The 12,809-nt window shown below is 30.2% G+C and overlaps 1 protein-coding gene and 1 long non-coding RNA gene across 4 annotated transcripts; both read right to left on the bottom strand.

Annotated features, from left to right (window-relative positions):
* Positions 1–797: 797 nt before the first annotated feature.
* LOC116402126 lies at positions 798–1,612 on the bottom strand. Its single transcript, XR_004214560.1, has 2 exons — positions 1,350–1,612; positions 798–1,134 (listed from the first exon to the last, which is right to left on the bottom strand). It is a non-coding gene; the product is annotated as an uncharacterized LOC116402126 (long non-coding RNA).
* Positions 1,613–5,328: 3,716 nt separating this feature from the next.
* LOC101217732 (UDP-N-acetylglucosamine transporter UGNT1) lies at positions 5,329–12,585 on the bottom strand. Of its 3 annotated transcripts, none has more exons than XM_004139248.3 (10): positions 12,260–12,585; positions 10,659–10,735; positions 9,239–9,406; positions 8,775–8,908; positions 7,828–7,958; positions 7,312–7,356; positions 7,101–7,198; positions 6,639–6,746; positions 5,822–5,878; positions 5,329–5,718 (listed from the first exon to the last, which is right to left on the bottom strand). In XM_004139248.3, the coding sequence occupies exons 1-10, from the start codon at positions 12,405–12,407 to the stop codon at positions 5,644–5,646; spliced, it is 1,041 nt and encodes a 346-aa protein (XP_004139296.1). In that variant the 5' UTR covers positions 12,408–12,585; the 3' UTR covers positions 5,329–5,643. The 3 variants fall into 3 exon arrangements, with proteins under 3 accessions (XP_004139296.1, XP_011648694.1, XP_031737027.1); XM_011650392.2 differs by lacking the exon at positions 12,260–12,585 and adding an exon at positions 10,924–11,078; XM_031881167.1 differs by lacking the exons at positions 10,659–10,735; positions 12,260–12,585 and adding an exon at positions 9,786–10,131.
* Positions 12,586–12,809: the final 224 nt, after the last annotated feature.

Raw genomic sequence — 12,809 nt, 5'->3', positions numbered from 1 at the left:
GTGTGTTATTAAAGCACCCAAAACTATACTCATTTAGAACTATAATAACAATTATAACTCTTTTTTCAAATATTTTTTAAATATAGAAAAATAAATTAACATATATATAGCAAAATTTTATAATATGTCAGTGATAAGCACTAATACAAATATGAAAAAGTTCAAATACTTTCAACTGCATAATATTAGAACTATTTACAAAATATAGCAAAATTCATCCAACTCTTTCTATAGCTTATTTAAGTTTTTTTTGCTATCCACAATAAGTTCCTTAGTTTTTAGGGTTACTTTTAAATACAAAATATAGCCAAATTTTACCTTCTATCATTTTGTTATATTTTATAAATTTTTTTAATAGTTTTGTAGTTTATAATAATTTTTTTAGTTTTTTTTTAAGCTAATAATTTAAATGTTTACTTAACATAGATGATGTACCTGATTTAACAATTACAACAAATGTACAAGTTTTTGTTGCTAAATTGATGAAAAGCATATTTGAGAGTAATTTTTAAATTGTGAAAATCACTTTTGTCATATTTAAAAATGATTCAAGAAAATGTTTCAACTTATAAAAATATATATTTTTCCAACCAATCTTATTGATTTCAAATGATGTAATGAATTTTATTGAAAATAATAAAAATGATTTATTGACCCTTTCAAAATCACACTCAAACATGTTAAAAATTAATGGCATTCATCATTCTAGTTCAATATGATTTATGCATGTTCGTTAGTGTCTCTTCTTCTTTTTCATCGGTTCGCACCTAACCCACGCTACCCGTACTTTTTATACATCGTACAAAAGAATAAAAATAATTTTAATTATAAAAATTGTTACATTACAAAATTTTGATTGGGAGCTAGTGTGTCCAAGTTGCACAATATATCTGAGTTGCATAATAGATAGATGCAACTGAGACGACACATAACTTCTTTACCTTCTAAAATGGGAGATTTAATCTCTCTCGTACATTCAACCATACAAACTGATGAACCACACACATTTCACTTTCATACACAATGCTCTTCCTCTTCCAGCCTAGGTGATGCAAAATAACATAGTAAAGTTGACACCTATCATATGATGCTATCCTTCACCAATATTCTTCTCTCTGATATTAGTACTTTTCTCTGCAAAACATATAACATTCATACATATAGAACCGTCAACCACATCGTTTATTCGTCCCATCAAATATTATAACTCTCAAAAGAGAAAAAACATAAACATTTTTGTTACGTTAGGTGTGCAGATAGAAAATTTAAACGTATGTAAAAGTTTGGTACATTGTTGATATATATAATAGAGAAAACGTTGCAAAAGTAGTGTTTTTAGGACTACATACAGAAGATTTTGAGGCAGTAAGAGTTTGATAAATAAAACAGTTCCAATGAGAGAAATTTCTACATTGCATGTCACTCTCTCTCCTGTATATATATATTGACACAATGAGTGAATAAAAAAGAAAGAAAGTTAAGTGATATTGGCGCGGCTCAATCAAAGAGACGGAATTTTAGAGAGGAAGAAAACAAAACTCGGCCTTGAGATTGAACTGCCCCAACATCGCTTCTTTGTAATCTTTTGAACTTATACACACTACATTGTCTAATGTTTTTTCCTTCTTCTTAGACTAAAATTCTCTCATTTATATAATACTTCAAAGGAAAGTGGAAATTATGTTAGAAAAGGAAGAGTTATTCTTTAATTTGAAATGTGAAGCTTTTTTGTTCTCAAAAGCTTCCAAGCTTTGGGACCCCTTTGCCTGCCCTTCTCTAAACCAAACCCTATCTCCCCACTCCATTCATCTTTCTTTCTTTAATTCTATTCCCCTTTTAGTTCTATTTTATTATTCTATTCCTATACCCCTAACCTTTTACATTATTTATTTCCATGTTTTGTTCAAAAATATTTCAACTAATTTCATATTTTAACGTTTTAGCGGTAAGAAAAATAAGTTCGGGTTGATTGTTATTATTAATTTACCTCTAGGTCGATAATATAAGTTAATTTATGTTCATGTGTTTTGGCTTTGTCTCGATGACTTTTTGGCCGTATTATTGATTTATGCATTTTTCATCGGAACTTTTAAAAGAAAATTTGTTGAATTGATGATATTATTGTCTAGGGTTTTTATGACTAATTTTTCTAGTGAGTTTTAGTATCAAAGTTGAAATTGTTGTAGTTTGGAACAAATTTGGTTAACAAGTAGTCAAATATGTTAATTATGTTACTTTTATAAAGTGTTTTGTATGTATAGTTTTCTTGAAAACTATCAACAAAAATATTCTCTCATGTCAATTTAAAGAATATAGTAATTATATATATGTATATATAGTATGAAATAGTTAATAAACGATACTAAGGTCGGGTTTTTGTTAGAATATAAAGATCAAATATCGAATCTCTCGCTTTTATAATAAAAAATCGTGTCAATTATCGTTGAACTAATTGATTCAATTTAGCAAATGGAATAAATTAAATATGTGAATTAGCAACAATTTTGAATAAGTTAAAGTCGTTTTATTAACAACAATTTTGACACTTTAGACCTAACATGTGAATTAGCATTATAGACGTGTGGTGATAGATTAAAAATTGTCGTTGTACAAAACGGCATCATCTTTAACGTTATGTATAGCGTTTTAGCCATGTTAAATATTGAGATTTCTATTTTCTTAACGTAAATCGTCGTTGTATGGCACACTTGTTATTGCAATGTGGTGGCTTGTCAAATCATTAAAAAGGTTTTTTTCTTTTTTCCCTTTAATTTTAGCGACAAAGATAAATGGAATGGGGTCATAGAAATTGAACTTTAGAAATAATATAATGTTCATAAAAATGACATACATTATATTATATAATTTAGGTGTGAAATAATCATATATGGTTTGGCCATTACTATGGTTTTTAGTTTTAATTTTTTGTCACAACTTTGAAAGTTTTGGAAATAATCTAATTAGATAATTAAAGGTCTTTTATATATTCACGCATGCTCTTCAATTATTCTCTCAAATAAATCACATCATTGTCTCTTTTTAAAAACACACCCAACCAAAAATCAAATCTTTTGATTCCTTCCTCATAATTAGGAGTATAAAATAATTAAGTTAATTGATGGTTGATTATTAAACAACAAAACTAGAAAACACAATAATATTCATGGAAAATTTTCAAAACGAAAGGGAAAAACTACAAAAATTATCATACGATCCATCACATAATTCTCTTTCCAATTCCAAGTTAGAAAAACAATCTTCACTTTTCTCACTCTCAGTTAGAGAATACAAAAAGAAAATGTAACTAAAATTAGCGCATAAATCATTCCTCATATATATATATACATCTTTTCTTTTGCTTGTTTTTGGTTTTTCCCTACTAATTATAATATAGCGTTTGTAAGAAGAATAAACAATTTTTCCTTTAAGATCATAACAACAATATATATATAGCTTCACAGCACAAAGAAAAGAAAAAGGAGACAAAGAGAGAGAGAAGAACGTTAGGCAACAACGTAACTAGGGTTTTAAATAATGATGTCGATATGGAATAATACCGAGGCCTTACTTCTACAAGAATATCAATAATATGTACGTGTCGATAGATATTTCTAGAAAAGTTGTAAAAACAAAAAAAAATAAAAAAAAAATTAGATGAGGTAAGAAAGCTTAGCCTTTTTGTGAATGGTGAATTAAACAAATTTAAATATATTTTGTTGTTTATTTGTAATTTTTCTGATTTATTTTACGATATAATGAAAAATGTCGATATCGAATCGATGAAAGCGTAGAAAGAAAATGAATAAGGGGAGGATATATATGAAAGAAAAGGGCATGCAATTAAAGGAGATGGGCAGGCTTTGGCCATGCACTAAGGGAACACTCTCCTATAGGGTTTTTGCCTATAATAATAATAATTCAACATATATATACCCTTTTTTTCTTTTCTATCTTCAACTTCTCTTTCTCTTTATAGTCAATGTTCCCTTTCTCCTCATTCAACAAACAACATAATCTAAGAGAAATACAAAACAACCTTTTTATATATATAAAAAAAAAGTTTGTGGAAAAAAATATTTAATTTGCTTTCTTAAAATCAAAGAAGATAATAACTTCTGACATGTCGTAACATTGTAGTACTCCTAAATCATAATCTCTTAGGTTTATATTTAAAAATTCAACTTTAAAGTTTGAGGTTTAATTCTATGAAACAAAAACTAAGTAATAATGTAAAAAGAAAATATAGAAAGGTGAAAATAAACCTGAATTTGCAAAATAATCTTAATCTAAACCCTAACTTAACCGATTAATATTTAATAAAAGTCTAGCCTTTTTTTAGTGGGGAATAGCTTACACACACTTAAACTAATTTCATTGGACAAAAATTCAATCCATTGAGTGTGATCAAACTATCACTAATGCATCGATCTCATCAGGATTTGTATTAAAATTTATAAACTTTTTCGAATAAATATATAGTTAATACTTAGGATGTGTTTGTATTGATTTTTTAAGTGTTTATAAACATTTTTTTTTTGTATTTATAAAGCATACTTAAAAAGTCAATTCAAACGTTCACTTATTGATGAACTTTTATCGAAAAAAAAGAGACCATGCATGTTCCACCACCTATGACTAAATAATTAGACTTCTTTTATTAGCCTTTTTCCAAACAAATAGAAAAGGTAAGAAAACATGCTTTGTTCTTCCCCATCTCCTATTCAAATGATAATATTTGACCAAATTGTCCAATCCCAACTACATTTCTTTTCATCTTTTTTGATTCATTTTATACTAAAATAAATATATCCATATATAATCAAATGTGTGCTTCTATTATTTATATATATTATTTAACCACAACTCATTATTATTATCCGTCAAAATAAACATAGTTTAACTAGTATAAAATGTGAACTACCGTAAAACTATTGTTTGATTTAAAGACATGTTTGAAGATAGTTTTGACTAAAATAGAAAAAAAAATTATATCCATATACATATACATACACATATATGTGTGAAGATAATCATGTAAAGCTCAAAGGAAGAGTTGGTTAAGAACTTGGAAAAAAGGCATAAAATATATACAACAATAAGTACTATCTAAAATAATTGTTTTTTAGACCATCCTCAAACAAACTTACTAAACAGATATTTCAAAACCAACATTTTGAACTTTATTCCTAACTTCCAAGAAATTTCGGGAAAAAAAAATTAGACCATCGGATAAACTTCACGTAAATTATTCAAGAGACTCTTCGCCAATTTTGCACCATTGAATGTATGAAAAGAGAACCTATTAACACGACAATTTGACAATTATTATGAGATAACTACATTATATAAATTTTCATACGGACTCATACATGAGTCATGCAAAAGAGAAATAGAAATATTCACGAGGAACCAAAATATAAGAAATATGGATGAGAGATTCCCTCACTATTTCCTCTAGTTTTTCTTCCTTTCCACAATAACTTGGATTGCATCAAAATTTGGGAGAGGTAACAAAGCAAGTAGAGAAGTGATCAGCACAATAATAATAATAATAATAATAATATAAACTTGTTTTCTTTTAGTATATGTATTAAGAGATTACACCCAAGCCATAGAAGGGGCAGCTTCATACATCTTGATATCTTATTTCCCATGGAGCTTGCAATAGGCATAGATGCAAGATCCAAGAAACCCAATTGACTGCCCAACAACATTAAGCTAGCAAAAAAGAAAAAAGAAAAGGAATGATAAATTAACAAAAAGAACAAAAGAAATTGCATCAAATTATTAAATACTTCAACTTTAAAAGAGATTGGCTTACAAAATCATAGGGAAGTCCTCCAAATAGAAACCAGCCTATTGCAATGCTGAAAACATCCTATCGTAGACCATTCAATGTCAGATAAACAAGCAAGCAAATGTTTTGTTTAAGTGTTTATATATAAATAAATTTGTTGTAATATATTAAATCACCCATTGAGATAATAGCTTAAGCTTATTTGTAATTTGTAGAAGATCCAACCAGTGAAATCAATATTAATTAGAGGAGAAAATGACAATATATAGGAATATGAACAAATGAGACTTTGATACGATGATAAATCACTGATTAATTTAAAAGCTTAAGCTAATGAATTATGTTATATTTAATAATATCAACACTTTAAAATAACACATTAGCTTAGGCATTTGGGTCGACCACTAGTGTTTCAGTATGGTATTAAGCAGGAGGCCAGTTCTGTGACTTTAAAAAAAAAAAAAAAAAACTCATGTAATGTCATTTCTCATGGATTAACATTGATTTCACTTGTTTAGTCATCAACAAATTTTCAAACCTAGGGAAGTATTTAATAATAAAGTCTCAAAATCAATCTAATTCAAAAATGAAACTAATAGCTTTAATGTAGTAATTAAGTCATCTTCACACATCACAAACCATTTGGGCCACACTAGAAGTTTTTTTCTAGAGTGTTTACAAAATATTTATGTTTTAGAAAGAAATATTGTTAAGCACTTAAAAAGTCATTCTAAACATGTCCAAGTATGAAACAACCATCACAAGAACCACATTAAACTTGTTTAAAAGACTAATTATATATTCATGTTGGAGATGTAGAAACTAAAGCATTGGTCCTCACCTTCAAATTACCACATACTGTTTGAGTCAATGCTGAATTGAGAGTTGTGTTTAGAAATACAAAGTAGTTGATCAAGAAAGCCATTATACAGGAGAGAAGCATCACACACTGCAAAGGCATGATGACTAAAGGTAAGAGAAATAATCAAGAATTAAAACAATCCTGAGAATTGTCACAGCTCATTCAATATAGTTAAAGTTTGGGTTGAGTTTAGGTCAGTCTGCTTAATTTCTTGATTTCATATACTATCCAATGAATGAATGGGTTAGATAGGGCCAAACAAATCAAACCTATGAACCAAACTTGGATCAAGCTCGAGCGAGGGGCTTGGTCCAAGGGCTCATGGATGAAGTTGACCTATAGACATCCTCACGTTCCATCCTTATTTTTTTTTCATTCTAAGCAGTTGAGACTTCTCTAGAGTCTCTCTTTAGCTTTGAGCGATACAGTATGAAAAGATACCTGAAAGCCAAAGGAAAATAGGTAACGAAAATTTAATGTCGCCTCGACGTCTCCTCGTAGTATGATCCAAAAGAACAAAAGAGGTCCACATATTAACCCTACAAATATAAGAAAAATAATCTTTATATTCAAATTCAAATAAAATCTATCAAAAAAATTTGACACTGTTGACAGAATTATTTTAAAATTAAATGAATAGAAATGGTCTAACCATTGCACCACATGAGGCCAAAGGTATTCAGGCCGCTAGATTTCCCTGGAAAAACCCCTTTGTAAGTTAATATAAACATAGTTGAAAAAGTGAATCCAATTATGGACTTGGAAATAAAAAATAACTTTGAGTACTTACATACAGAGTCATTTTAAACAAACTCTACATCTTCCACCAAAAGTTTAGACTTCATTTGTAACTATTTTATTTTTGAATTTTTAGAAATAAACTTACAAAAATACTATTTATACCGATATAAATTTCTTTTCTAGTTTTTACTGATCATGTTTTAAAAAATGAAGTAAGTTTTGAAATATAACTTTTTTTTCAAATTTGATTAGGAACACAGGTGTTTCTTTTAAGATTGATGAGAAATTAAGAGAGTAAACAAAGCAAAAATTTCAAAGGTAAGAGAAAAAACTAATTAAAAACAAAGTCGTTATCAAATGAGACCTACGAGTTAAAATCTCCACTCCCACGTGTTGAATCGACAAAAAAAAGGAAAGTAATCATTACCGATACGAGCAATAGAAGCAAGATATATAGCAGTACATATGTTTGCAATGAAGACCACACTATAGGAGTAGGTGTCAAATGATAAATCTCTAGCTCCAGCTACAACTGCACCAAGTATAATCATCCCCACACTGATGAAACAAATTAGCATTGCATACTTAAAACGTAACAATGTAAGAAGCTTTAAGTTCATTGTCATGATACTATCTTATTTATTCACTGTAGTAACTAAAGATATAAATCAATATTTTTCACTATTAGAGTATAAAAATAACCAGTCTCGTTTAATGGTAACACTAACACCTATATATATCTCAAAATTGACTTGTCATATCATGTTGAGAGATATAGAAAACTGCAGTTATGGAATAGGAGAACTGATAAAAAATGATAAAAACCAAAAAGCATACCAAAGACTCAACAATAAACCATAGTACTCAGTGTGACATTTAAAATATTTGTAGATTGAAATAAAAATTTAAAGGCTAAATTATAAACTAAGCCTCTGAATTTTTATATTTTGTGTGTAAAAGGTTTCTTCGATTTAAAATGGTTGATAGGTTCATAAACATTTAACTTTGTATCTAATAAATGGTTGAACTTAAAAAATATCTAAAAGGTTTATTAACTTTCGATTTTTGAGTTAAAATAGGCCCTTGAGTGACTAGTATATAATTGAAAATATTTCAGTTACCTAAGGGACAAAAATAGAAGTACGTATGGACCTAACTTTTTAAAGTTCAAGGACAACAAAATATATACATACAAGCTTGAAAACCATAAAAGGTTTCTTTGAAATACGCGAAAAGCATAAAAGAAAAAATTGAGAGAAGACAGCTACATATCAATTTCAAAACAGAAAAACAAAATTGTTATAAAAGATTCCGATCTTGAAGGAAATAGATGCTGATAGTCACCAAATTCACAGAACAAAAAGAGAAATCTACCTGCCAACAACAAAAAGTGAATGAGTCTGGCCTGTCAACAAATACTCAGCAATCATTGTAAAGACTACCGTAGTTCTCCTCAGTGTTGTATACATTGGAACATTGATTCCACGAACCGATTCCATAGTCACAAGCTTAAATCATCAACAAGTTTAGTGTATGTTCGTGACTGATTTGAAATTGTTAAATTCACTTTTCTTAGGTGTAATCACCTCGAAACACACTTAATCACTCAAAATCGATAAATTGTTTAACTTTACATTTTTAAAAGCATTTTTCACACTATTAAAATTGGATTTGAATTAATAAAAATATTTTCCAAACAAGTTGAAAATGACAAAAGAATTTAACCATTATTTTAGAATCGTTCAGAAACATGGCTTATTAGGAAAGGAAAAACGCGACAACTATTGGTAGTAAATAAAGATGGAAATTATTGTTATTGTTACCATAAGGTACATTACCATGTAAAGCAAATATGATATGGCCAGGGGAAGTGTTTGAACCAAAGTCTTATAAGGTACGAGAATTATCGACTTTCCAGAAGAACTGATGCTTTGAGATTCACCCACTGTGAAAGAGATGATCTTCCAATGCCTCAGTGCATAGAGAAGTGTGGATGAACATATAATCTGAAGATGATCAAAACCAATTAACTGTGTGCAATAATTATCTAAGTGCATGAGAAGAATATAGAAAATGATGAAAATGAACCCTAGAGTCCGAGATTAGGAACGAAACTCATTGAGTACATGAACTCCTACGTTGAATCAATTTTACTTGAATGTTTTTGCAAAAGCCAGGCTAACTTGATAGCCTATAAGAAATTCAAGGGCTAAATTTCTTTTATGTATGGCTAAGAGAATCGAAGATCGATGTACCTTTTTTATAAGAAAGTTAAGCTTTCATTAAGAGAAATGAAAGAAATACAGGGGCATATAAAAAACAGCCCCAAGCAAAAGAGTACGTAGAAAAACTACAATTAGAGTGACTTGGATCCAAAGGAATTACACCAAGTGGAAAATTATGACAAGTCTGATTAACAGAAGCCCGTGAAGACACACCAAACCTCACCACCTCCCGCACCTGCTCCAGTGACATCTCCACCACCCTAAACGTCGTTTCCCACAAAATAACACAATAACTAGTCTGCCAATGTATCGAACAACAATCTTTCTTGCCGAGCAAGGATCAAGCTGACTACATCAATGTGCCAGTTGAGGGACCATACAAGCCTGCTCACTACAGGTACTGAGAGGAAACAACAATCTTTCTTGTTATCCGCCACCACCACCACACCAAACACCCAACAGAATTGACTCCAAAGGGAATAAGAAAACCCACAACCCTATAAAAGATGGTATGACACACTTTTATGATCGAAGAAAAAGACAACTCGTTAATGAAGACGATATTAGGATTTAGGCGTACACCCCCAACCATATAAGACTTGATGTAAGGCAAAGAATTTCACATTTTTATAAGAAAATTTCACCTTTCAAGGAGAGGAGAAAAAACTAAGCCTTGAATAACAACATGGAAAGCCCTCAAACGGATTAGGAACCCAAACTTGAACATCTCTTCTCCCTAGAAAAAATAACAAAAAGGAGGCCTAGTACCCCAAACATTCCTCAAGTAGAAGATTTAAATTCCAATCGTGTTTTCATCACCAAAATACAAATATTATATAAATTACATAAATGATAATTACAAGAGAAGCATAGCTCATTTAGCATGGACTTGTACTATCAAACTTATAGTCTGAGGTTCAATCCCTCCTCACATCACATATTGTTAAAAGAAAATGACACGAAAACTATAGTATATCAAAACTAAGGGGGGAATATAACGTATTGCATTAAAACAATTCAGCACATACTTTACCTGCAAAAGAGTGATGACATTGGCACATGGAAATTTGTAAGAAGAAAGTGCGGCTTTGTTGAACATTAGCAACAGAACTGCAGGAGAGATGACAACATAATACCACAGTTATTAAATGAGAATTATTAGGCACTTGTTCAAGTTCCGAGACCTTTTATATACAAAATTAAAAGCTTATGGCTAATAGCACAAAAGTAAACCTGTAATTTAACCAGAAACTAATTTAAGAGAAAAGTTATTCAACGAGAGAGTGCCTCATAATTACCATTAGATGACTTTGCATGCTCCTAATAACCAAGGGGTGAACAATAAAATCGATCAAATTGAACTGAACCAAACCGAATACATGTAGTTTGGTTCGATTTGTATACATCCAAAACCAAACAGTGAATACTCCTATAACCACTGGATTGCTTTTACGTTGTAAAACTTTTATCTTGTATATATAACAACACAAAACTGTCAAGTCACATATAGTGACAAAAGTCCTCAATTGGTAAGAGTAAACTTTCAACTTTTTTCTAAGTGTGGTAGGCAGCCTCCACCACTATTGAAGCTTGTCGTTTTCACTAACATCAGAGATTTTTTATCACATTGGTATTCCACTAAAAAGTGGTTTCATCTTCCCAAGACCCACCACTTTCTGCCTCGCTCTCTCTCTATCGTCCCATCACATTATTCATATAGTGAGTCTACAAGTACTTTACACACTACTTTATTCTCTAGACCTCTATAGGCACTTAGAAAAGTCTTTTACCACTGAAGAGTCTCGTCAAAACTATATTAAGATAACCTCAAATAATTGGGTGTTTCTCTCTCACACGAACTCATAACTTTAACCGTTAAATTTTCGGCTAATTATAACAAATATCCTTTAACTTCTTTTTTGTCTAAAAAATATCCTTTATGCTTTTGATAGATGTTTCAAAATTGTTATGAGACTATAAATTCTATAGGATTTCGAATTGGAATTGAGACCTAGGACAGTGTGGTGATAACCTAAGATGATGGGGAGATTCCAATTTTTGTTCTATGTCATTTATCTCACTATTTCATATCTCAGATTTTTTGTTCAAATTCTAAAGAGTTTGTAAGTCAAAAGTATTTTGTATAATTTAATATAAAATTTAAGCTGACGGGTTAATAAATTTAGTTATCAATATAGATTAGAGGAGACGTGACATTAACACCTAAACAGGCACTAGAAAGACGAGAGACCTCACAATATTTATAAGATATATTAGTTACTACACCGGTTACCCGATTGATTTTGAAATAAAGCCGAAAGTTTATCTAATACCGTATTAGAGCTCAAAAATGATGAACTCAAATGACACCCTCCTAAGAAAACTGATGAACTTAACTAACTTATGGTATTTTAGTAGTCAATTTAAAATGGTTAAAATCAACTCTAAAATATTTTTAATCATTCAAAATCAATTTAATACCGATATTTAACTGGTTAAAGTTAAAGTATGAATTGATTTTAAGCCATCAAAATGTGTTTCAGAATAATCTTAGATTTTAACCCTTTCAAAATATTTATGAAAAAAAAAAATGGTGATGGATAGACGAGGGAGAGAGCGAAATTAAAGACGAACCAGCAGAAGCCATGTAAGAAATGGCGGCATAAGCTCCTCTTCTAGTCATGGCGGATCCAGGTTTGCGGCCATGATCGTCGTCTTCCCCTTCCTTATGAAGCACTGGCAACAGCGTCGTCGTCGTCGTTTCATTTCTCTCAGATGCCATAGCTTCTTCAAGCTCTCAAACTCTGAAATGGCGTGTTTGGAGAAGAGAGAGGGAAAGAGTGGAGGAGTTGGAGTGTGGAGTCAAAAAGAATAGACGAATGCATGCATTTCATTTATTTTCCTTCCAATGTTGCTCTCACTTTCCTTCATTGGTCTTTCACTCTGTTTTCTTCCTTTTTCTCACCCGCACGTTCGTTCCTTTTCGGTATTTCTTTTTAAATATTACATTTATTTATATAATTAAATTATAAATTTGGTCCGATAAATTTGGAATGTTGTGTAAGATCCAATCATCCAAAAAAAATTAATCTAACTATTTCCGTTAATTTATCGACTTATTTTGATGGAGTTGAATTTTGGGTTCAAACTAATAGAAAATTTATAGGCTTAGTTGGTTTACGTC

Source organism: Cucumis sativus, chromosome 2 (assembly GCF_000004075.3).
Source record: "Cucumis sativus cultivar 9930 chromosome 2, Cucumber_9930_V3, whole genome shotgun sequence".
NCBI classification, from domain to species: Eukaryota; Viridiplantae; Streptophyta; class Magnoliopsida; order Cucurbitales; family Cucurbitaceae; genus Cucumis; species Cucumis sativus.
This window is presented reverse-complemented; position numbering and strand designations above follow the sequence as displayed.